At 42.0% G+C, this 26,004-nt stretch overlaps 1 protein-coding gene across 1 annotated transcript; it reads left to right on the top strand.

The window, feature by feature from the left end:
• Window positions 1–354: 354 nt before the first annotated feature.
• LOC124142886 (hemicentin-1-like) lies at window positions 355–26,004 on the top strand. Its single transcript, XM_046511577.2, has 17 exons — window positions 355–458; window positions 2,148–2,237; window positions 5,851–6,117; window positions 6,613–6,864; window positions 7,540–7,800; window positions 9,530–9,778; window positions 9,888–10,073; window positions 13,649–13,831; window positions 14,395–14,586; window positions 15,170–15,361; window positions 17,394–17,600; window positions 18,282–18,467; window positions 19,019–19,159; window positions 20,463–20,782; window positions 22,872–22,977; window positions 23,351–23,442; window positions 24,536–26,004. The coding sequence occupies exons 2-17, from the start codon at window positions 2,165–2,167 to the stop codon at window positions 24,575–24,577; spliced, it is 2,949 nt and encodes a 982-aa protein (XP_046367533.2). The 5' UTR covers window positions 355–458; window positions 2,148–2,164; the 3' UTR covers window positions 24,578–26,004.

The raw sequence follows: 26,004 nt of genomic DNA, 5'->3' as shown, positions 1-26,004 counted from the left end.
GAATGAGAAGTTTACGATTTATCATAATTTACATAATGTAATAGCATTCATGTTCAAACTTTAAAACTTTTTTCATGTCAAAATATCCTGATTTGGTTACCACACCCAATACGTCGTTCTGTGAATAATGAACACTCATAACATGAATGGGGGGGAATCTAGGTTAACATGTATACATTTCGTACATAGTTATGCATTAAGTCTCTCAGTTGTAACAACTCCTTCGTCAATAGTGTTTGCGCAATTGTATGGACAACTATCAGTCGCTGGGTCTTTTGAAATCTCACAAGTAACGTGTCATTCAGAGGTACGTACTCTGCATGTCCTGCTCGGGTTTGCTATATAAGACGCAGTACACAGAAGACTGCCACAGTTTGAGTTTATGTTGCACGCATTGACATTGATTGCTGATATTGTGGAAATGTTCTTCCTTTAACGACTGGGGCATCGAGGAGGAGGTAATTCATTTTCTTGATACGTTACGTCTTTCTCACAAAACATCCAGCATAGTAGCCTTGGTATCATCATTATTATATACAGACTAAACGCCACAAAGAAGATTCGGATGATCCTGGCACAGTCAGGCTGGTTAGGCTCATCATCAGCTCAGGGCCCTTGCCCCCTCTTCACGCAGCCCAGACAGCGAATGGGACTTCTCCAAGGAAGCGCTGTCTAAGCGAACCCATACGGAACTTTTCGGAGAATATGAAGACTCCCCAACACTGCAGCCTTCTGCATTACCCAGATTGTCAGAAGGGCTGTATTCCTGGCAGCAAACCCGGGTACTCTCCCAATGTCAGTTAACAGATTGGGAGGTACCAAACCTAAGACACCGAGAACAATGGGGAGTCGGACAACGTGGTACTTGGGATGCAAAGCGTAACATTTCGTACGCGAAGTCCGCATATTTGCCATCTTTTTCCTGAATCTTAAGCTTGTCAACCACATTAGTGTAAAAATAGGACGGAGAACGCATTCACTCGATTTATCCATAAGGACAATGTCAGGTTTTTGGGCCTGGATACGTTTGAGGCTGTATTTGGGCCTGGAAACGTCTGAGGCTGTATTTGGGCCTGGATATGTTTAAGGCTGTATTTGGGCCTGGATACGTTGGAAGCTGTATTTGGGCCTGGATACGTTTGAGGCTGTATTTGGGCCCGGATACGTTTGAGGCTGTATTTGGACCTGGATATGTTTAAGGCTGTATTTGGGCCTGGATACGTTTGAGGCTGTATTTGGGCCTGGATATGTTTAAGGCTGTATTTGGGCCTGGATACGTTGGAAGCTGTATTTGGACCTGGATATGTTTAAGGCTGTATTTGGGCCTGGATACGTTTGAGGCTGTATTTGGGCCTGGATACGTTTGAGGCTGTATTTGGGCCTGGATACGTTTGAGGCTGTATTTGGGCCTGGATATGTTTAAGGCTGTATTTGGGCCTGGATACGTTGGAAGCTGTATTTGGGCCTGGATACGTTTGAGGCTGTATTTGGGCCCGGATACGTTTGAGGCTGTATTTGGGCCCGGATACGTTTGAGGCTGTATTTGGACCTCTTCCATATACAAATATGATTATCGTTTTCCATGAGGCCCTCAACATGTTCTGGGTCGTACCATGGATGAACTTCTGTGTCAAAACCACAATGCCATACTGTATTGTTTCACTATAAGGTATGTCCATGTTTTTTTCTGGTATTTCTTGCATTTAGACGTTTCATAAGTTGGATAAAACACGCCTCCGAGGTTTTGGTCGAAAATGTAAAACCGCGAACGAAGGAAAAGCCTTGACCTCGCTCGTGGTTTTATATTTTCAACCAAAACCTCGGAGGCGTGTTTTATCCTTTTCATAATCACCCTAATAACACAGGGATGATGTCTCGGTTTGATACCGTACATTGCAATATATCAGTGACAAACTATCAATAGATGACATTCATTATGCACTGGCTTATTGATTTGTGAAATGTGAAAAAATATCGTTACTGAATGCTTTCGTTCGCCAGGGATAAAGTCAGTAAAACGTTTTCATAACTGAACTTCTTCTACAATACTATCAGAATACATGAGTGTGAAATATTATTGTGCAGTTATACTTTACACTGAGATGCACTTTATCGTTTTCTTCAAGAGAGTTTGTTTCTATTTGTAGATACACGCTAAACAACCATGAGGACACCGACATGGGCGGTAGCTACAGCATGGACTGCGCTGCTGTTCATCACAGCGACTAGAACAGAAGGTTAGTGAGCTTCAACGCCTATTTGTACTTCATCATGGGGTGTATCCTTGATATGAGATGAGAGGAACGCCTATTTGTACTTAATCATGGCGTGTCTCCTTGATGTGAGAGGAGAGGAACGCCTATTTGTACTTAATCATGGCGTGTCTCCTTGGTGTGAGAGGAGAGGAACGCCTATTTGTACTTAATCATGGCGTGTCACCTTGATGTGAGAGGAGAGGAACGCCTATTTGTACTTAATCATGGCGTGTCTCCTTGATGTGAGGGGAGAGGAACGCCTATTTGTACTTAATCATGGCGTGTCTCCTTGATGTGAGAGGAGAGGAACGCCTATTTGTACCTAATCATGGCGTGTCTCCTTGATGTGAGAGGAGAGGAACGCCTATTTGTACTTAATCATGGCGTGTCTCCTTGATGTGAGAGGAGAGGAACGCCTATTTGTACTTCATCATGGCGTGTCTCCTTGATGTGAGAGGAGAGGAACGCCTATTTGTACTTAATCATGGCGTGTCTCCTTGATGTGAGGGGAGAGGAACGCCTATTTGTACTTAATCATGGCGTGTCTCCTTGATGTGAGAGGAGAGGAACGCCTATTTGTACCTAATCATGGCGTGTCTCCTTGATGTGAGAGGAGAGGAACGCCTATTTGTACCTAATCATGGCGTGTCTCCTTGATGTGAGAGGAGAGGAACGCCTATTTGTACCTAATCATGGCGTGTCTCCTTGATGTGAGGGGAGAGGAACGCCTATTTTTACATTATCTTGGCGTGTCTCCTTGACGTGAGAGGAGAGGAACGCCTATTTGTACTTCATCATGGCGTGTCTCATTGATGTGAGAGGAGAGGAACGCCTATTTGTACTTAATCATGGCGTGTCTCCTTGATGTTAGGGGAGAGGAACGCCTATTTGTACTTAATCATGGCGTGTCTCCTTGATGTGAGGGGAGAGGAACGCCTATTTGTACTTAATCATGGCGTGTCTCCTTGATGTGAGGGGAGAGGAACGCCTATTTGTACATTTTCTTGGCGTGTCTCCTTGATGTGAGAGGAGAGGAACGCCTATTTGTACTTAATCATCGCGTGTCTCCTTGATGTGAGGGGAGAGGAACGCCTATTTGTACTTAATCATGGCGTGTCTCCTTGATGTGACGGGAGAGGAACGCCTATTTGCACTTCATCATGGCGTGTATCCTTGATGTGAGAGGAGAGGAACGCCTATTTGTACATTATCTTGGCGTGTCTCCTTGATGTGAAGGGAGAGGAACGCCTATTTGTACTTCATCATGGCGTGTCTCCTTGATGTGAGGGGAGAGGAACGCCTATTTGTACATTATCTTGGCGTGTATCCTTGATGTGAGGGGAGAGGAACGCCTATTTGTACATTATCTTGGCGTGTCACCTTGATGTGAGGGGAGAGGAACGCCTATTTGTACATTATCTTGGCGTGTCTCCTTGATGTGAGGGGAGAGGAACGCCTATTTGTACATTATCTTGGCGTGTCTCCTTGATGTGAGGGGAGAGGAACGCCTATTTGTACATTATCTTGGCGTGTCACCTTGATGTGAGGGGAGAGGAACGCCTATTTGTACATTATCTTGGCGTGTGACCTTGATGTGAGGGGAGAGGAACGCCTATTTGTACATTATCTTGGCGTGTCTCCTTGATGTGAGGGGAGAGGAACGCCTATTTGTACATTATCTTGGCGTGTCTCCTTGATGTGAGGGGAGAGGAACGCCTATTTGTACATTATCTTGGCGTGTCTCCTTGATGTGAGGGGAGAGGAACGCCTATTTGTACATTATCTTGGCGTGTCTCCTTGATGTGAGGGGAGAGGAACGCCTATTTGTACATTATCTTGGCGTGTCACCTTGATGTGAGGGGAGAGGAACGCCTATTTGTACATTATCTTGGCGTGTCTCCTTGATGTGAGGGGAGAGGAACGCCCATTTGTACATTATCTTGGCGTGTCACCTTGATGTGAGGGGAGAGGAACGCCTATTTGTACATTATCTTGGCGTGTCTCCTTGATGTGAGGGGAGAGGAACACCTATTTGTACATTATCTTGGCGTGTCTCCTTGATGTTAGGGGAGAGGACAGCCCGACGTGGTGCAGATCTAAACACAATTACCACTTATCACGTGCTCAGGCTACTGCCAAGACCCTAGAAACACAATCAGACCGAATCCAGGTTTCGAACCCACGAACACAGGACTCTGGATTGCGCAAGGGAGGCAACTCTGACAGAACTAGAAATGATATAACACCTGACCACTCTATACATCCGTACATTGTTTGGGGCACGGGTGTCCCAGTCGTTTAAGGCGCCGCGATTAGCTGTGCAGAGTTGGGATCGAATCCCGGTTCGCCCCGATTATGTTTCTAGGTTTGTCAGCACCATACCCGTGCTCGTGGGTTTCACCGAAGTGGTAAACGTGCATCACTTCGGGCTTTCCTCCAACATTAAGTTGACAAGCCGTGATATAACTGGAATTCTGTTATAAGCAGAGTTAAACCCAACTCACTCACTCACTCAATAAACAGCAAATGTAGTTCAGTTGTATGTCATCTTAATATACCCTTTGAATCCCACTTGACCCGTGAAGATCCGGGTTAGAATAGGTCTTCAGCAAACCATGCTTGCATTTAAGGGCGACTATGCTTGTCATAACCGGCGTCTAACGGGATCGGTTTGCCAGGCTCGCTGACTTGGTTGATGCATGTCATCGTATCCCAGTGGTGTGGATCGATGCTCATAATATCAATCACTGGATTGTCTGGTCCATACTCGATTATTTACAGACCGCTATCATATAGCTGTGTGCGGCGTTAAACAAAAAAACAAGCGAAAATATACCAGAATCCTACTTACTTTGTGTAATACAGTACATATCGGTTTAAGAGTCAATCATAATTGTGTTTACTGGTTGATCTGGGGAATATACAGCTTATTTTGTCGTAGATGGACCAGGCAGTATCAGTGACGCCAGTTTTAGGGAAGTTAGAAATGCGTTGATGACGTTTGTTAATCAAAGTATCAGAAGCAGCAGTCTTACCCGAGTTGGCGTCGTAGTGTACAGCGATCGAATATCTTCTGTCATCAACGCATCCCCTGACGTCAACACACTAGTGAGTAAAATACAGAGGCGTGTTAAACCCGGCGCTGGAACAAACACTCATCTTGGTATAAGGAAAGCAAAAGCTTTTTCAGACGTTGACACTTCTGGTAACCCCCACTTCATGATTGTGATGACCGACGGTTTGTCACAAAATCAAGCAGATACTTAAACTGCTGCTGCAGAGACGAAGACGTGTGGGATACGGGTCTTTGCTGTAGGCATGAATCCTTTGCTTAATTCTTCATCGTCACCAGACAAGCGACGTTATGAGCAGGAGTTGATAGATATTGCTATGTCCAATATGACAGCAATTCAAATTGAAGACCTCAGCAGTTCACAGTATCACGCCTCGTCCAGGACCTATGCTCTTTAACTGGCAAGTAAATTTATATTAAAATATGATGAATCAATTTGAATCTTTAAAATACGACTTGCATCAATTCAAATAACCAGTTGTGTATAGAATCCACTATGTACCGATCTCATCAATGTTTCAGTGTCTGTCGTCAGTCGCCCGGAAAGCATCACACGTTTGGTTGGTACCTCGTCATCATTTACAGTGTCCTTCACCGGAGAACCTGCAGGAGGCATTTGGGTAAAAGTAACGCCCACAAGAATCGACTTGACGGGTGGTAGCAGATATATACAAACTGTCAACGGTTTAGAGAGATCGTTGACTATAACTAGCGTTGTACTCTCAGATGGAGGAACATACACGTACTCCGTCGGCAGCCTCAATCCTCAAGCCACGTTAACTGTGTTCAGTAAGTTTAATAACCAATCTTTCAATGACTTTAGAAATTTATATGTAACTACAGAGAAGATAGAATGGATTGTGTTTTATAATTTGATCAACCATGTTGTTTGATAGCAGGGTTTGAAAGTTTCATTTTAAGTTGTTAATGTACAATGTGCTGTCGCATATATGTTAAAGTACACATTACTCAATCAAGGAATCAACACGTGAAGATCCGGGGTAGAATAGGTCTTCAGCAACCCATGCTTGACGTAAAAGGCAACTATGCTTGTCGTAAAAGGCGACTAACGGGATCGGGTGGTCAGGCTGGCTGACTTGGTTGAAGCATGTCATCGATCCCAATTGCGTGGATCGATCCTCATGATGTCAATGACTGGATTGTCTGGTCCAGACTCGATTATTTACAGACCGCCGTCACATAGCTTTAATATTGCTGAGTGCGGCGTTAAACAACAAACAAACAAACAAAACCAAATCACCAAGGAATCATATTACTTTTCAGCCCGTTTAACTAACGACACAAGTGCCGGTGGACAAGAAGGCACTTTTGAGACGCAGGTCACCCCTAACGAGGCAGCTGAAGGCTTCTGGTTGAAAGATGGTTTTCGTTTGAATATTTCCAGTACGAAATACACCATCACGAGGACAGCTACCGGACGACGACTGGTTGTAAATAACGTTGGAATTGCTGATGGAGGAGAATATACCTTTAACCTGAATGGTGTCACGACAAGTGGATATCTGTCTGTCCAAGGTATGTATTCTTGTTCATTGTGGTAAGAGGCGACTAACGGGATCGGGTGGTCAGGCTCGCTGACTTAGTTGATGCATGTCATCGTATCCCAATTGCGTGGATCAATACTCATGAGATCAGTCATTGGATTGTCTGGTTCAGGCCCGATTATTTACAGACCAACATATGGCTTGAATATTGCCGAGTGCGGCGTTAAACAACAAACAAACTATTCATGAAATGTGGCATTTAAGTATGGCAAATGACGTCCACTGTAATTCATGAACATGCACGACTATATTATTACTAACGATGAGGGAATATAACTTCAAAAACAAAGTGTGATAATGACTTAAAATTAGAGGTGAGATATAACTCTCCGCTATTATAATCATCGCTAACTTTTGTTGATGATAGGCGGTCGGGTAGCCCAGTGGTTAAAGCGTTCGCTCGTCAAGCCGAAGATCCGGGTTCGATTCCCGACATGGGTGCAATGTGTGAAGCCCAATTCTGGTGTCCCCCGCTGTGATATTGCTGGAATATTGCTACAAACGGCGTAAAAGCATATTCACTCACTTTTATTGGTGAAAAGTCATCTAGTAACGTGTTTCTTTACGTGCCATACTGCTTTACATTACCACACAGGTTGGTGGTGGTCTGTATTCAGTTGATATCTTCGTGTCATGCTTGTTTCAGCTGTTATTACAAATTCCATGGGAGATGTGACTGCCCTTGCTGGCACAAGTCCACAGATGGTAGCATTTGTCAGTCCTGCTGGTGTCACGTATGGCGTCTGGAGGAGGGAAGGGGTTGACTTAACAAATGACAACAGATATACGACAACGACACTCGACGCTTCTCAGACACTGACAATACCAAATGTGCTGACCTCTCAAGCTGGACAATACAGTTATACAGTTGATGGATCTACCAGACAGGCTAATCTTACGGTTTTAGGTAAGTTGCCATGTTTTTCAGTCAGTGAGGTAAGTTTGTTTGTTTTCTGAAATAGATGGGATCCAGGACAACAAGGTGAGTAGGTGCCCATCAACATGTCAATTTTTCACGTTTTGCTCACCACAGCTGATTTGGGAACTATTTGGATTCATGGATGACACAGAATTAATAATGTAAGTTACCTAAGGTGTGTTCCGATTGATTTATCAGCGTCTGTATGAGCCGGCTACATGGAAAATAATGGACTGCCCCTTAACCAATCAGAAGCTGGTAGTTTAATGTTGGGATAAGGACATTTATCAACACGTAATGGGCCAATAGAATTTAAATATTCCACTAAGGTAAGACAGGGTATGGCACTTAGAACTGACGCGTTACTATGGTAACAAACACGCGAGTCCATGCACGGGAGCAGTTACACTTATGTCTTTTCTGTTGTTTTATCAAAATAACTTTTTTTCAAATAATACTTGATGTAGTAAGAAACAACACTTGATCACGCGCTGTTTATCTTGTTTGAATGTAAGCAAAGAACGCCGATTTCAACGTAAACCCGCGTAGGTAGTTCCCATGCTTCTGTTTGTTTGTTTGTTTTTAATGCCGCACTCAGCAATATTCCAGCTATATGACGGCGGTCTGTAGATAATCGAGTCTAGACCAGACAATCAGTGACTGCGAGTCTGGTCACCTGATCCTGTTAGTCGCCTCTCAAGGCAAGCGTGGGTTGCTGAACACCTGTTCCCAACCCAGATCTTCACGGGTCTTACATCCTTCTAAATTTTTCGAATTATTGGCTTTATTGATGAATAGGAAATGTGTAGTCACGCCGTCCTGTGGCCGGAGTTCTGCCGTGCGGCGTCGGGCAACAAACGCTGGATCTTTGGCGCAAATTGTGTATATAGACAGACATTGATTTTATATTACTATATTTCAAAGTAACAAAGAGAAATGTATTTACATGAAAAACATAAACATGTTTTTCTAACATAATGTTTGCAAGAAGAACATAAACATACGTAAAATGCCTATATGGACACATTTTACTTGTCTGTACACATTAATACGAAAATATTATTACAAATACATACATGCACACATACACACACTACATATAAACACATTTACATACATATACACATGTATACATATGCACACACACACACACACACACACACACAAACACAAACACAAACACACACACACAAACACACACACACAGGCATATCTATACGCCATATATATCCGGGGCGGAATAGGTCCAGCAACCCATGCTTGCTGTAAAAGCCGAATGACGGGGGATCAGGTGGTCAGGCTCGCTGACTTGGTTCATATTTGTGATCGATCCCAATTGTGTGTGTCGATGCTCATGGTATTAATCACTGGATTGTCTGGTCTGGTCCGCCGCCATATAGCTGTTATATTGTTGAGTGCGGCCGTTGAACCACAAACCAACCAACCACACACACACACACACACATTATATATATATATATATATATATATATATATATATATATATATATATATATATATATATATATATATATATATAATGTTTGCATATATATTCATATATATGTTAGAAAGTAGAGACAACTGAAATAAGAAACAAGGATCCCTTGAAAATAATGGTACGAACATTACCGCCAATAGCTGATAAACAATAACATCAGCGTCCGAATATTTATTCAGACTCGGCTTAATTCTACTTTACTTCGTTTCGTTTCAGGGCGAATGGATAATTATACGAGAGGTGTGGGAGAAATTCAGAGCTTTCTTGTGAACGTATACCCTGTAAGCACAAATGGATCATGGTATAGGAACGGCGTACTGCTTACTAATGGTGCTAAGTATATAATCACACTGAACATTGGTTCCTATAGACGCCTTGTTGTTCTAAATATCCAATTAGTAGACGGCGGAGAGTATGTCTATGCAGTGAATGGCATGGAGTCCAAGGGATACCTTACAGTCACTGGTATGTATTTTGCACCTTTGTATATTTTATTATTATACTTTTTTGCCATTTGAGCGAAGAATGACATTGGTCATAACACGACCCTGTGTTATTTCGTAATTGTTTATAGAAACGGCGGAAAGTGGGGGATTTTCCGAATGGGGCCAATGGACTGGTGCTTGTGAACTGACCTGTGGGAGAAGCGCAGTGAAGAACCAGTCAAGGACCAGAAGCTGTGACAACCCTGGGGGGACCAACTGTGTTGGACCCTTGACCCAGACAATGAGCGTGAGCTGTGGCTTGAGGGATTGTCCAAGTAAGCTGTCCTTTGTATTTTGTCTTAAGAGTTAGTTAATGTTTGGCTTTATACGTGGAGAAGGATTCAAAAATACCCATAAAAAACTTACATGGACATTATTAGGACTTTTTATACGAATGGGTTTTTTTCACTCCGAGCGTTACAACCGATCTACGAAAGATTTCAAAGAGAGCCTTGGAATCTTGCTAAAAAGTTGTTTGGTAAGTGTTACAATGTTCAAAGTATTTGCGAAAATAGGTTTCAAAAAGTTTTTATGGTAGATATGTAGAGGACATTTCCAAATGTCACGCGTTTGTGATCAAATTTATGGATTCCCTATTTGGCGTGTAACATTTGTAATGATTTTCAATGGCGACGTTTCTGTTGCGTTTCTGATGCATTGTTGTCATGTTCATAAAAGTGGGTATTAAATCAGATTAACTGTACATTATTTGTTGATGCGATGATTCATTTGATAAAACGTAGGTGGCATTTGGGTGCTGTGATGAACATCCGTTATGGCTTGCTATTTAGAAATGTGATGAATACTAAACAGACACTCAGCGTGGAGTAGGTGAGGGAATGTTGCTACATGTCAGTCAGTAATATTCAAACAATACCCCTGTGTCTTGTGATTAATCGAGTAACCAGGTAAACTAGTGATGTGAAGTGTGACCAACTATATACTGCATCACTCCCCGATAGCTGTGTACTGCGTATGGTTAAGCGTTAACATGCTCGAAGGTACTTGACTTTTCACACTCAACCCTGAGACGTAAGGGAGATTAAAACAGATGAAATAGACGTTAACGCCATGAAAAGAAATATGTAAGTTCTCACATACATAGGAATCTTCCTAGCGGTATGGTTACATGAGGATTCATGTAGCCAAAAACTGTATAAGAATTGCCTACAGTAAAAAAAGAAAAGTAGTAAACTTAGAAGAAAACGACTAAGAGAATTTGAATATTTCCAATCAAGGAGAAGACGTTTGGAGGACAAACCTACTTGTGATGACTTTTTGACATATTTTAAAGATCTATATTCATCTCAAATCAGTACTGTGGGTAACAACGTGGACGATGTGATAAACAACGATCTAGAGGCTGGTAATGATATGATCTCTCCTGAGCTTGAGTGTGATATAACAGAACAAGAGGTGAAGGTTGCCTTTTCTGGCAAATCTTGTGGAGCTGACGGTGTTGTAAATGGATCTTAAATGTGCATGTAATCTTTTTATTCCTAACAAAACAATATTGTTCAATAGGTATTCACACTTAGTGTGTTCCCGAGAGCTTGGTCTGAAGGAATTAACCAAATTCATAAGGAAGGCGATATTAAAGACGTTCATAATCACAGCGTGATAACATTAAACAGTAAATGACTGTTGCTTTTCCAAGCTCTTCACAGCTGTACTTTTACAAATAGGCTTACTGAATGGGCCGAAAAGAGCAATACTTTTTCTGATCCCCAGTTTGGTTTCAAGCGCGGTTATACAACCATTGATGCCACATTTGTTTTACAATCTTTGGTGAACAAATATATAATCATTCAAATAGGAATATTGTACATTTGTAGACTTCACCAAAGCTTTTGACAGTATTTAAAGAACTGGCATGTTGTATAAAATGATTAGACAAGGAGTGCGTGGTAAACTATGCAATGTAATATAAAGTATTATGAGGTTGTCAGATCGTGTGTAAAGTATAACGATAACGATTGTGTATCAGAGTATTTTCTTATCGTTATGGGTATCAAACAAGGTGAAGTTATGTCACCAATACCTTTTCAATTATTCATTGTGGATTAAGATCGGGGCCTCGAAGTTAATGTAACGAAACCTGAAAAATTGGTGTTTCGAAAAAGCGGGTAAAATAAGGCGTGAGTGAGTGAGTTGGGTTAAACGCCGCTTTTAACATTATGCCAGTTATATCACGGCGTGTCAGCTTAATGTGGGAGGAAAGCCCGAAGTGATGCAGGTCTCAGACGTTTAGCACTTCGGTGAAACCCACGAGCACAGGTATGGTGCTGACAAAAAAAGGCGTGATAAATATTGGGAGTACAGTGGTCAACAGATGGACACATTTAATTCCCTAGGTACAATAATATCTTGATTTTGAAAAAAAAAAACATTTGCAAGAAAGGGATTGTTTATTTGTTTGTTGTTTAACGCCGCACTCAGCAATATTCCAGCTTTATGACGGCGGTCTGTAAAATAATCGAGTCTGGACCAGACAATCCAGTGATTGACATCATGAGCATCGATCCACGCAATTGGGATCGATGACATGTATCAACCACGTCAGCGAGCCTGACCACCCGATCCCGTTAGTCGCCTTTTACGACAAGCATAGTCGCCTTTACGGCAAGCATGGGTTGCTAAAGGCCTATTCTACCTCGGATCTTCACGGGTCGCAAGAAAAGGGATTGAAAGATATGAACAGCAATGTGCCGTTACAACTCGTTAGTGCCATTTTTTGTATTCTCTTGTTACATACACTATGAAGCATAGTTTTGGAATATGGGGAGCTGTTAACGTGGTACAAATTGAACGTGGACTTTTCATTTCTAGATATAGCATAGTGATAGGTTACTAATTCAAACTTTTAAATAAATCGAACTGTTACGAATTGGGCTTATTATGTAAAACAAATATTATTTGCACATGGATTTGGTTATGAGTGGATTGATCCGCTCAGTGTAACCCCAGAAGCGTCTTGTAATGTTTTCAAGCAAAGTTTAATAAATATGTTTGTCCAAAACTGACGTAGGGATATATCATCAATGAGTAAACTGTATGAAAAAGCCAAGCCCACTTTTATGTATGAATCTAATTTCGACCTTTTGCATTATGAAGACAGGAAGAATATCACCATGGTAAGAATATCAAGTCATAATTAAGTTACGTATTAAAACAGGTCGTTACGAAAGTGTGAACAGAGAGTTAAGATTTCGTAATTATTCTTAAAGCGAAAATATATTCGATGTCAAACCTTTCTGGTTAATTGATCCTTGACTTGTATTGTTGACCTAGAAAGCCCTGTGCGGGGCCGATCATAAACATTTTGTGTCTGCAGAAATCTTTTCCGCAAATCACATTCAGAGACATATTGAATACATATATTGGCCACCTCTCAAAGAGTTCTACCAGTTTGAGGGAGGCACGGGTGACCCTGTCGTTTAAGGCGCCGCGATTCGCTGTGCAGAGTTGCGGCCCTTTGGCACGCCAGAAACCTGTGATTGTGGGGTTCGAATCCCGGTTCGCCGAAATTATGTTTCTAAGTTTGTCAGCACTATACTCGTGCTCGAGGGTTTCACCGAAGTGGTAAACGTCTGAGACCTGCATCGCTTCGAGCTTTCCTCCCACATTAAGTTGACACGACGTGATATAACTGGAATAATGTTAAAAGCGGCGTCAAACCCAACTCACTCACTCCCTCACTCACTCTACCAGTTTGAAGAATGCCAATAACCCTTCCGTGTTCATCACCTTGTAGACGACGCATTCAAAATCACTCACAAATACTGCATTTAAGCAAGAGTAGAGAGCTTCCTGTTGTTGTATTTAAATGCTACTACTATATATGTTTTAGTTGATGGAACCTGGCAACCGTGGCAAGACTGGACTGAACTTTGCCTCGCCTCGTGTGGCAGTGGTGTGAGAGGAATACGGCAGAGGGAGAGAGAATGCAATGAACCCACTAGCGGTGGAAAGCCCTGTTTGGGCGAAAGTCTTCAGTCCAGATCTTCAATATGCAAGTTACCCTCATGCTATGGTACGTCGCTACATCACTCACATGTCTTTCAGTAATCGACATACTTGTCGCAGTGTTCCACTTTGGATACAAGAACATTTAATATAGATAGTGAGTGTGTGAGAACGGTTTTACGCCGCTTTTAGCAATATTCCACCAATATCACGGCGGGGGACACCAGAAATGGGCTTGACACATTGTACCCATGTCGGGAATCAAACCCGGGTCTTCGGCGAGACGAGCTAACGCTTTAACCTAAGACGGACAGACAGACAGTAAATCGGTACAGGAATGTGGAAATTAAAATCCCACAAGCCATAGTCTTTCGTCACTAACAACATCATCATAGCTTTATGAAGCTCTTCTGTCCACCACGATGTTGCCGTCAGTGTTAATCCGCAGCTGACGTTTTGGAATTTCCCGGACACGTCACTCAAATATCTTATATCTTTGTATGAGTTAAAACGGAACACACTGGTACAAGTACATTTGACAATCCAGCACTTCGCCCCAAACTGGCCATCTTCCGACAGGCTGTTGTCGCTATGTTGTGAGTACTTCACATGTTACTCTCTCCCTTGCAGCCGATGGTGGGTTCACAGAGTGGAGTCAGTGGACCAACTCGACGTGTGCCGTGACTTGCGACATACAAGCCACCAAGGTGGTCTCCAGGAACAGAACCTGCACCAACCCGGCGCCACGGGGAGGAGGCACAAACTGTACAGGGCTGTATAAGGAATTTAGGACTGTTAACTGTCCCCTCAGTGCATGCCCAAGTACGTTTTTACTCTTTTATTGTAACCGCCGATGAGTCTGTGGAGTCAGTGAAGCATAATGTTAAGATTATTTTGCAGTCATTATTTTTATGATCACGAGAAACTAAAGGTTATTATAGAAAGGTTAACGAATCGAATCGGAATGTACTTTGTGGGTATAACTATTTGAAATGAATTACCTTGCACGAATTGAAACAGATGCGTTGTTTTTAACGCAGCGTTTTTGTATGCCATTGAACTGTTTCACGTAATGCCCATGTACGAAGATCTTTGCTCTTCTACGACCCATCCTTGTGAACAAATGAAGCAAGGCACATCCATACTATCGACTTGCCCCGTGCCTAGACTGACGCTTAAAGTCAACAATTATTGCTATCTTTGAATTTACATTTTCAAATATTCAGAGAAAACATTCCATGATGCAACCCGCCCATTCTTTTATCAGTCAATCTGGAAACAGTAGTGCGTCAGTGGCCTATATGTTTTGTCGGTTTGTGGAATCATAAACGAAAAACAAATAACTTTGTTTGCCAATCAGATGTTGCCAGGGAAAAACTTGCAATTTATGTACTTTCAATTACAGTCGACGGTGGGTTTACTGAGTGGACTGGATGGGGCCCAATTGTGTGTAATGCGACATGTGGGCCTGACGTGACCACCTCGGTCACCAGAAGGAGGACCTGCACCAATCCACCTGCACAGAACGGTGGGAGACTCTGTAGTGGCGCGTACAGTGAATCGCGTGCAGTAAACTGTGGTTTCAGCCCTTGTCCAGGTATGTCCGACCCTAGTGACTCTTAGTGACAAATGTTCAGGTTTAAGTCCCGTGGATTTCTGTCCATATCTGCTGGAGCATGTTTCGAAGTTCCTGGAGTGTCTGTGGAACACATGGTTGACGTCGAAGGCGCCGATCCATCTCATCCCACATGTGCTCGATTGGTGAGACCAGGGGAGCGAGCCGGCCAGGGGATGACATTCACGTTGTTTTGTTGAAGAGAATCCTGAACAAGTCGAGCAATATGAGACCGGGCGTTGTCATGTTGAAAGGTAATGCCTGGGCCATGACGACGCAAAAACGGTAGAACAATAGGGCCGATGATCTCGTCGTGGTAGCGCTGTCCATTGAGATTTCCCTCTACCACTATCAAACAAGTCCTCTGTCTTGCTGTAATCCCACCCCATACCATAACGCTGCCGCCCCCGAACCGATCTTCTTCCATGACACAATGATTGACGTAACGTTCACCTCGACGTCGGTACACTCGAATCCGTCCATCGATGTGGCTGATGTGAAAACGAGACTCGTCAGTGAATAGAACTTGTCCCTACTGTGTGGCCGCCCAGCGTAGACACTGTCTGCACCACTGTGGACGTGCTTGACGGTGGTTTCCTGTCAAAATGGGACGTCTGGCGGGTCTTCTGGCGACAATCCCTGCACATCTGAGGCGGCGACGTACGGTTTGTGAAGATATTCGTCGAAGGCCAGGGATGCTTCTTGCAGTCACTGTTGCTGGCTGGAATCGATTTCGTAGGTGTGTTGTTCGAATCCAGTTGTCTTGTCGATTATTGGTTCCGCGTGGCCTGCCACTCCGAGGATGGTCTCTGACTGCATTCGTCCGTTGCCAACGTTGCCATAAACACCAAATGGTATGTTTCTGTGGACGTTAATTTGTCTTGCAACATCACGTTGACTCGATCCTGCTTCAAGCATATCAATGGCTCGCAGACGCCCATTTTCGGACAGGCGTGTCATTTCGTATGTTGAATAATTGCGTAATTTTGTTGTTTTTCTGAGTGGTTGTTGTCAGCACGATGCTAAACAATGCATATGGAATCCCGTTAACGAACATGTTTTTATACCCACTCTTGGGTAGTGAAATGCATGGGGCTTGCATAAAAGTCAACTTGTGCATGGAATGCATGCTTATCTGTAGCAGTTGCGTTAATGTGACTTGATTCCATACATGTACTACAATATTGAAAACCGAACTTTACTTGTTTGAAAAATGCAATGAAATATTGGTGTCACAGGAACTTTTGTTGTTGAGTATATGTAACTATCAAATAGTGATGATGCCAGGTGTTCACGTAAAGGTGAGGGTATGCTGCCTCGCCCATGGCATCCTTTACGAATACACGCAAAGGCAAGTAAATTGTTCACTTGAACATGTACAAATCCAAATAGGGAATTGAATCAGACATCATTTTGGTCACGGATTCCTCAAATATGGAAATGTCCTCCACATGACTACCATAACATTTTTGAAGCTTTATTGAGGCCTGGAATGTTGTAACCTTGCTCAAACAACTCTCTGACCCATGAAGATCCGGGGTAGAACAGGTCTTCAGCAACCCATGCTTTCCATAAAAGGCGACTGTACTTGTCGTAAGAGGTGACTTACGGGATCGGGTGGTCAGGCTCACTGACTTGGTTGATGCATGTCATCGATCCCAATTGCGTGGATCGATGCTCATGATATCAATCACTGGATTGTCTGGTCCGGACTTGTTTATTTACAGATCGCCGTTGTACCTCAGAAGTGGTAAAATATAGACACCAAAACCTGTTAAAATTTCCTTTTTCAGAAGTAAATTCCCTTTTATTTAAGCAGTATCAAAGAATGAACAATAACCCTAGTTAATATATGTTTCAAATAAGAAGCTTTAAATTATATATTTTGTAATCGTTCCATACGTTCAATATGTAGGCACAAAGTATAGACTAAGTAGATCGTCTTTATGCAACCAACAGGTGTTGACTTATCATCATTATGTTTTTGCAATGCTTATGAATTATCACACACCAGATGCCAGTGACCACTTATGTTCCAATGTACAACGGTGGAACGATGTTGGGTATCGCTACCATCCAGCCGACTGTGACAAGTACGTTCAGTGTTTCTTCAACCCCCGCGGTAATGTCCTCGGCGTCTACAGAAGCTGCCCCTTCGGCTTCTACTGGAACCAAGTCACGTTCCAGTGCGATGAATCATGGAAAGTTACATGTCCTCTTGGTATGGCCCTGCATGTATAGTGGATGTAGAGTTGCAATAACGACCATGATCACAATGTAAAAAAACGTGTTAAGATCCTAAACACAAACCTAAAATGCTCCTTGACATGTTTAGTATTGTGTTTAACAGCCTAATGTCATCAGGGTATAATGTGCGAAAGACACGTATACCAGTGAACTTAAGACATGGTGGGTTGTCCGTCGTCTATCTGTCCGTTCGTCGTTAACTTATGCTTTTTTTACATCGCCTCTGAAACTAAAACGTGGTTTAAACTGGCACTTTACAAGAATGATTCCAGAATTCCGATCTGATCGCAAACATAGCCGCCACGGCAGCCATATTGAAATGTTAGGTTTGATCGATTATCGAGCCATTTCTTCAAGTACATGGTATGTGGAATACCATGTTGTATGTTATTTAGCATAATGCAGCTACGTTCATTCTAGTGAGTTCGCATTTTTAGAAGAGATATCTATTGTTGCTTTGCTTATAATGACCATATTTTATCAAGTACAAGGAAATGTGATTAACGTTATTCACCACCTACATCGTACCAATTTGTTTGCATGTTGGATCATGAAATCATATTAACTTTTAAAGAAGTTGCCATATGTAGACATCTTCAGTCTCATAACGCTAGTGTTACCTTCTTATGTCAATCCCGGTACGCTCCGAATCCAGAGCGGTGCACGGGGACGTGTGCAGCCAGCTATAAGATGGAAGGCAGCTGCAGATCCTACTGGCGGTGTGATGGAAGGAAATCAGTGGCCAGATGTTGTTCCCAGGGATTCAGCTTCTTCCCTGGTCACGGTTGTCGCGCCAACTACTACTGCGATGATGTATGTCCCCATCGTTACGGTTTCAGAGGTAAGGTGGAATCACATTCCGACACACGCACACACACACGCACACACACACGCACACACACACACACGCACGCACGCACACACACACGCACACACACACACGCACGCACGCACACACGCACACACACATCACGTTTTATGTTAACACACACGCACACACACATCACGTTTTATGTTACATACATATATATACATACATACATACGTTTGTTTAAGTATGTTGGTGACTGTGGACTATGTAATGGTTATATGTTTAAATGGACTCGTACTTCATAAAACGTACGAATACACAATGCCTTTTATAAAGTGGTCAAATGTAACAAATGTTATATTTGGGATTACATTTTCTTAGTAAAGTACAAATTCTCAAAAGTATACCAAACAAGTACGAGAACGTTTACTTGAATTAGAAATTTTAATCCCAAATAAGACATTTGTTGCATAAAACGTATTAAGAAACCCAAAACTCAAGGAACCCTTCGTTTTGAAGGATTGTTTTCAAAGTAACGCTATGCATACAAAGACTAACAACATCAATCATTTCGCTTAAAGAAGTGTGTGCCAAAGGCCCTGACTGGACCGGAACAGCAACAATCTACAACACCTTTGTTGAAAGCATTGGGTGGACGTCGGATTCTTGTGGATCAGGGACTGTATTCGACATTGCTGAGTGTGGCTGCACAGACCAACGTAGTGAGTTATAACCAAGTAAATATTGAACCTTCAATCAAAACATATGCTGCAGATGTTTTGCAAGCAACGTGGAAAGAGACGTAGCTACAACTACAACATACATGTATATTGGGTCAAGACCTTAGTATCCATTCCGACTTACGGGTATGGTTATACATCCTCCCGATACATGGGGGTTATCTGACGACACAAGTCCAATTTCCACCCTTGCCGAAATACGTTGGGAATTCGTGGCTCGGTCGTAGCGCAAACAGTGGCTATTCCGAGTTATGTCCCTGCTATGTCCCTCTTATTGAACAATCGGATATGCAATTTCTTCAAACAAAATGGCGGCGCCCAGTCAAGACGATCTGATCGATAATCAAGATCATGTTGTAATAAAACGGGCCTTACCTCGCTTAGTGCATCAAATCAGGTGAGCACCTTGATTAAAAACATGAAAAGATTTGAAACCTATCCGTCGACGCCCAGTTCACGGAAGACATGCTTTGCAAATCCTGCAGTCGACTGAAATCTGCACATTGACATCCATGTTGGTGTCAACCGGATGTCTAGTTCGTTGTGGGATTTGATTGGACTATGCCATAGACTCCGGAATTCCAGTCTAGTTCGGCAAGGGTGGAAACTGGACCTTTATCATCGGTTAACTGCCTTGCCTCGGAAAGATGATGTTACAATAATCAAACCAATTTTCACCTCCCCCAAAAGTTGTCACATGTGGTGGCTGAAAGTCAATGTGACACGTCAAATATGACAACATTGTCCGAATGATGTAACCTTTTAATCGTTCAGAAACCCCATCCTGAACAGGATTCATCTACTGGTCATTCTTTCATATATGCCAAAACTAACGATTTTCTTTACTTATTAGCAGCAAAATCTCTTGTTCGTAACGTTATTCAAAACTAACATAAAGCAAAATTAGTAATTGCGCTATCGTGTCGCTGGAAATGCTGTTTCAATCACTTGATTCCGATTAGCACAAATTGTGTGTGCTACCATTAGGGCATGACATGCTTACCCTTTTAGCGAACACTGATGTTCAGTGATCCATTCACATAATTATCATGGCTATTTTGCCTTTACGCCCAATGGAATCTATATCGGCGTAAACTGAAGATTAAGTAAGGATAAGAATTTATGGATGAACAACTTCTTTATTACAATTAAAGAGCGACGTTTCGGTGTAGGTTCTAACACCGTTATCAAGCAACTTACTACTTAGTACTCCAACTTCTAAATGCCTATCAAAGAAGATACTGAAGATTGGTTATTCACTGGCGTTGATGTTTTGTAATTCCAGGCTGCACAGTTACCCATGCCTTAGACTCACCAAGCTCTCTGTCCTGGCTGCGCGTGACCAACGTGAGCATCAACTCGGGAATTGCTACACTAGTCTCTACCAGCCGCATGTACCTCGACATCAAGATGACAGTCAACACTTCAGTTTCTGTCAAGCTCCGTTTCAGGGAGGCACAAGCAGTTTCTGGGAGACGTATCCTGATGAGTAGTAGTGACTGCAAGAAGGGCAACAGTTTGCTGATGACGGTAGAAGATCAAGGAATACAGTTCAGTGTGTGGTCCTGGTATGGGGATGTCACTAAGATGACGATATCTACCCAGGTATGTACAATAACGTGGATACAGTCGCGGTGGAATACATAGTAGGCATAATAGGCCAGGTGCCGCTAGTGACCGGGTTGTTATTCAGCCTTGGGACCAACAATGTTTACAGGTCTTTATAGTGTGGTCACTACCCACAGTGTACAGTACATTCACCCTGTGCACTCAAAGAACCAACTCATTCGCTAGTAGATGACCAGATGGCGGAAACACGAATACGAACACCGGAAACACAATTGTCAAGACATATGGTGTCACCATTGGCAAGTGACTCAGTTCAAATGTGCCTCTGTTCGACCAGCAGGGAATAGGTATGTGAGGTGTTATATACTCCCCAGGGATTTGAGTAGGATAACTGGACTGCCAACAGATCCACTGGTCGGGGAACAAATAAAATATTTCTTGAGTAGATACTAGTACTTGGATACGTGTGGTATATAAATAATAATAATAATAATAATAATAATAATGGTTATACACTGCTGGTTGGTACAGATATGAGTGTCAACCAAGCGAAGTGAAGGAGAGGCTATCTGAACGACCACTGCATCGAGTTTATGTACAGTGTGTTGATAAGGTCAGCAACCCTGTAGAGTCCTACGCTTGGATGAAGTCGGCAGGCCTGAAAAGTGAAACAGAAGGCTTTCTGTTTGCTGCTCAGGACCAGTCACTTCTCACTCGAAACCGTCAATGTGTGATTTTGCATCAAAATGTAAATATGAAATGTAGACTATGTAATGAATTTAATGAGACTGTCCAACACATTGTCAGTGGATGCCCAGCTTTGGCACAAACACAGTTTCTTTAGCGACATGATGGAGAGGCTCGATGGTGTCATGGAAAATGATGAATACAAAATTCTTTGGAATAGGCCCGTTTACAGCCTCAGGCGTATCCAGGCCAACAAACCTGATCTTGTCCTTTTTAATAAATCCAGTGAAATCATTAATCATTGAATTTTCTGTCCCATTTGACACTAATGTGATTGACAAGATTCGGGAATAACATGGCAGATGTGCAGATCTCGCTTTCGAAATGTCACGCTTGCATCCCAAGTACCAAGTTGTCCGACTCCCCACTGTTCTTGGTGCCTTAGGTTTGGTACCTCCCAATCTGTTGACTGACATTGGGAGAGTACCCGAGTTTGCTACCAGCGATACAGCCCTTCTGACAATCTGGGTAATGCAGAAGGCTGCAGTGTTGGGGGGGTCTTCACATTCTCAGAAAAGTTCTGGGTGGGTTTGACTAGGCAGCGTTTCCTGGGAGAAGTCCCATTCGCTGTCTGGACTGCATGTACAGGGGACAAGGGCCTTGAGCTGATGATGAGCCTAACCAGCCTGACTGTGCCAGGATCACACAAACCTTCTTTGTTGCATTTTATATCTTAATCTGTAAATAATAATAATAATAAGAAGAAGAACGCATTAGAGCCGATTCTAGTAGGTGCAGTATATAAATGTTTAATATAATCATCATCATCATCATAATAATGATCATGATAATAATTTTACAACAAGTCGTTCACTCGACATGCTGGGTGACAAATAATGTCCTGTGGGTCCAAATGATTGCTGTCTGCTGTCCTCGATAATCCAGATTATTATACATCCCTATTCTAGTATGATAAGTACCCTGGGCCCATTCGCTACCATAGCGCCGTTAAGAAAGTGACCGCACCATGTCTATCCCTAATATGTAACTAATCAGAATGTCTTTCGCTCATTTGTGTCGTTTCATTGGACGTCTGTTTTAGCGTCGCGTGTTTCAAATTGGACTCAAAATTCAGAGTATTTATCGTAGCAGAGCGGGTATATAATACACTGGATCTCCGATGTTTGGTATATAATACACTGGATCTCTGGATGTTTGAAAGTACGGGCCTTGGGTGGACTCACAAGACATAATAGAGATATAACATGGTGGATAATCAATTATGCCTTTTATTTTTGAGAAAATAATTAATGTATGTTCAAACTATTACACGCGCGCATGAGCGCACGCACGCACGCACACACGCACGCACATACTCTTCCCAAGAATATTAATTGGGCGGACCCTTATCGTAATTCTTTTGTTTATTATTCTTCAGGGTATGGCACGGTCTGAGTGGAGGACAGTTACTGTTGACTACAACGGACGAGAGTTGTCGGGAGCGGTAGAGTCCGGTCGTTTAACCTACATATCAAAAGTCAGGGGTAAGGTCCTTGAACATGACACGTCGGGGAACATTACAATTGTCATGACATGTTTGGCCATCACAAGTCAAACACACTTTTTTCTTAAAATCGTCTAGCAAATCTGAAATTGAATTAATATTGTGACTTGATCCCTGAAAAAACATTCACTAAAACTATGTAAAAAACATGTAGACGTGTGTGGTCATGAATAGACATTATTGGAAATTACATTATTGTACTTTATTGTCAGTACATAAACAAATGTCTTCGCGATACAACTTTTTCATAAATGCTAGTATGGCCCAATTGCTGAGTATATGTCACCCATTTAAAAAGTTTCTCCAGGTTATCGTGTGTGAAATGGGGTTTTTTTTATTTCTACGTACATCAGCCACTAACGCTACCATCATGGAGTGTGGTCTTCAAGTCGGAGGAGGTACCTCACCAAATACAACCACGGCATTTGTGGGTTCAGTAGACTTGGTAAGAATCCATTTACTCTCAACCAACTGAGTAGACATGAATGACACTAGCAAAAATACGTTGTTAAGAATGATTGGATAGATACCACATATTGTTTCGAGAAATAAAAAAGGTCAAGAGAAAGCGCATGGTCATGCGTGCTGTAATATGATTGGTTAAAAGGGTTTATTAAAATTAATTCTCGTGGACTTTTCACTGAGTATGACTAATGTTCTTGACAAGTATATGTGTAACCCGCTACTCTGAAACCGCTTCGTGTATATATCACCAGTCACCTTGTTATAATATGTCCAATACAAGTGGCACAGTCGTCAAAGGCGAATTAATTCTCTATCCGCAGTTGCGTGCCTTAGGCGAGCCGGAAACCTATGATCGTGGGTTCAAATCCCGATTCGCCCTGATTATGTTTCTATGTTTGTCAGCAACATACACCTGTCCGTGGGCTTCACCAGTGGTAAACGCCAAGACCTGCATCACATCGGGCTTTCATCACCGATTGTGATTTTCGGTGTTCAATTCATATATTTTTTACCGCTATTTTGCCTTTTACGCCAAACGAAATATGTTTCTGGTCATCATCTGACATGTCGTAATATAACTCACATACTATCAAACGGTTAAAAACACTCAATCGCTCACTAATGTTCAAACCGCGTTTGATATCAAAGGGGAATGAAACTATGCAGACGGTCAATACACTTTAAATCATCGCGAAAAAAGTACATGTACATGTATATACAACCATATGTATGTTCTCTGAGTCTACCGGGACGGTCGGGTAGCCTAGTGGTTAAAGCGTTCGCTCGTCACGCCGAAGACCCGGGTTCGATTCCCGACATGGGTACAATGTGTGAATCCCATTTCTGGTGTCCCCCGACGTGATATTGCTGGAATATTGCTAAAAGCGGCGTAAAACCGTACTCACTCACTCTGAGTCTACCGTCGAAATGTACATTCAAGTTAATGGGGTTTTTTATTACAAAACATCGGAGTTACATTTTAACATATAATTCAGTTCTAAAATACGTTTGGTACAAACTTTGACCTGTGCATATAATTTAATAATTTATTTTTTATTATGTATTTATTTCAGCTACAAGTATCACGATGCAACCCGGGACGTACTGTTCTCTGAAAAAAAACTAGTGTCCAGTATACATTTTCGAAAGGGTTACGTTTACTTGAAAGAAGCCTTTCCAAATTAACCAAAGTTTTAGTCTATGATTCACGGCTGTACAGCGTCAGATTTGTGGTCGATACACAACAGAGCTTCGCAGCGCCACGTGCCAGGCAGCGATCCTCCCGCTACTATTAGCTTCAGAGCAGTTTGTGGAGTAGATTGTGGAATACAGACAGCAGAATAACGTTTCGAGCTGGACCTGAAAGGGTTGAGAAAATGATATGAGGACAGAAGAAATTAACTACATCGTTACTCTCTTGTGTTATTATAATGCATCTTCCTGAGGCAAAAAGTCCAGTTTCCACTCTTGCCGGACCTGCCTGGAATTTCTCAATCGTAGCGCCGCCATCAGTGGGGATTACGAGTTACTTTCCTTCCATGTCTCTCCTGTTGACCAATCAGATCCAACTTGCATTTGCTTCAAACAAAATGGCGGCGCCCAGTCAATGGGTTTTACCTCGCGAAGTACAAGAAAACACTTGCTTAAAAACATGAAGAGATTGACGGTACACATGCTCATCAAATTCTGCAATCGACCGATATCCCCATGGTGTTTGCGAACAGAATGTCGATTTCGCTACACGATTTTGATTGGACTATACATGGACACATTAGTCCAGCCAAAATATAACTCCAATATAACTGCCTAGTTCGGCAGGACTATGTTATGGTTAAGTTGGTTTCGATAGATATTTACTTCAAGTTGTTATTTACAATTATTGGTTTGAATAATTCTCTCATTCTTTATCAACTCCAATTATGTTTACGGTTAGAATAAGAAGACAGTGATTTAAGTGATATTATTTCAGATCTCTTATATTTTTATTATGGATTGACTGTTTTAATGTACTTGCATTTCGGCTATACGCCATTATTCCTAAATGAATTTATGTAAAGACTATAAGATAACTTGCATCAAAATTGGCACCCTTTAATGGAATTATCTTCGAAATGTAATTACTATGTTCAGTACAAATTTTTTGTTGAACTTTTTCAACAAAAGACATTCCACATTACATATATATAAAGTTTAGATGTAATAATTTCCGTTAAAAAGCGGAACTTGGAAGATACAGTTACACTCCCCATAATGAACGATTCTGCTTTAATAATTTCTGTTTGTCCAAACACTCTAAATATATTTGAAGATGAATACCATGTGATGTTTTATGTAAACGATATGCCACAAAAAGAAGAAAGGATCTCCCGTCATATTACACTGAATATCTATCTTTTTATGAAATACGCACAGCACAAGTTATAATATCTAATATGGGTTTGTTCTCAGCATAAACCTACAAATCACCTAACACCTAATACCAGAGATCATATAATAGATTAAATGGTCTCTGCTAATACCTTTTGTCATGAATGAAATATAT

Source organism: Haliotis rufescens, unplaced genomic scaffold, assembly GCF_023055435.1.
Source record: "Haliotis rufescens isolate VD_foot unplaced genomic scaffold, xgHalRufe1.0.p SCAF_6, whole genome shotgun sequence".
NCBI lineage: Eukaryota > Metazoa > Mollusca > Gastropoda > Lepetellida > Haliotidae > Haliotis > Haliotis rufescens.
Note: the sequence above shows the minus strand (reverse complement) of the source record. Positions and strands in the feature narration are given on the sequence as shown.

Excerpts from the sequence above, each read along its gene's own strand:
- LOC124142886 (XM_046511577.2), top strand. The coding sequence starts at position 2,165 with ATGAGGACACCGACATGGGCGGTAGCTACAGCATGGACTGCGCTGCTG. Across the intron at positions 9,779-9,887 it reads GGGATACCTTACAGTCACTG|AAACGGCGGAAAGTGGGGGA; the intron begins GTATGTATTTTG and ends AATTGTTTATAG. Across the intron at positions 18,468-19,018 it reads CCATCGTTACGGTTTCAGAG|AAGTGTGTGCCAAAGGCCCT; the intron begins GTAAGGTGGAAT and ends TTTCGCTTAAAG.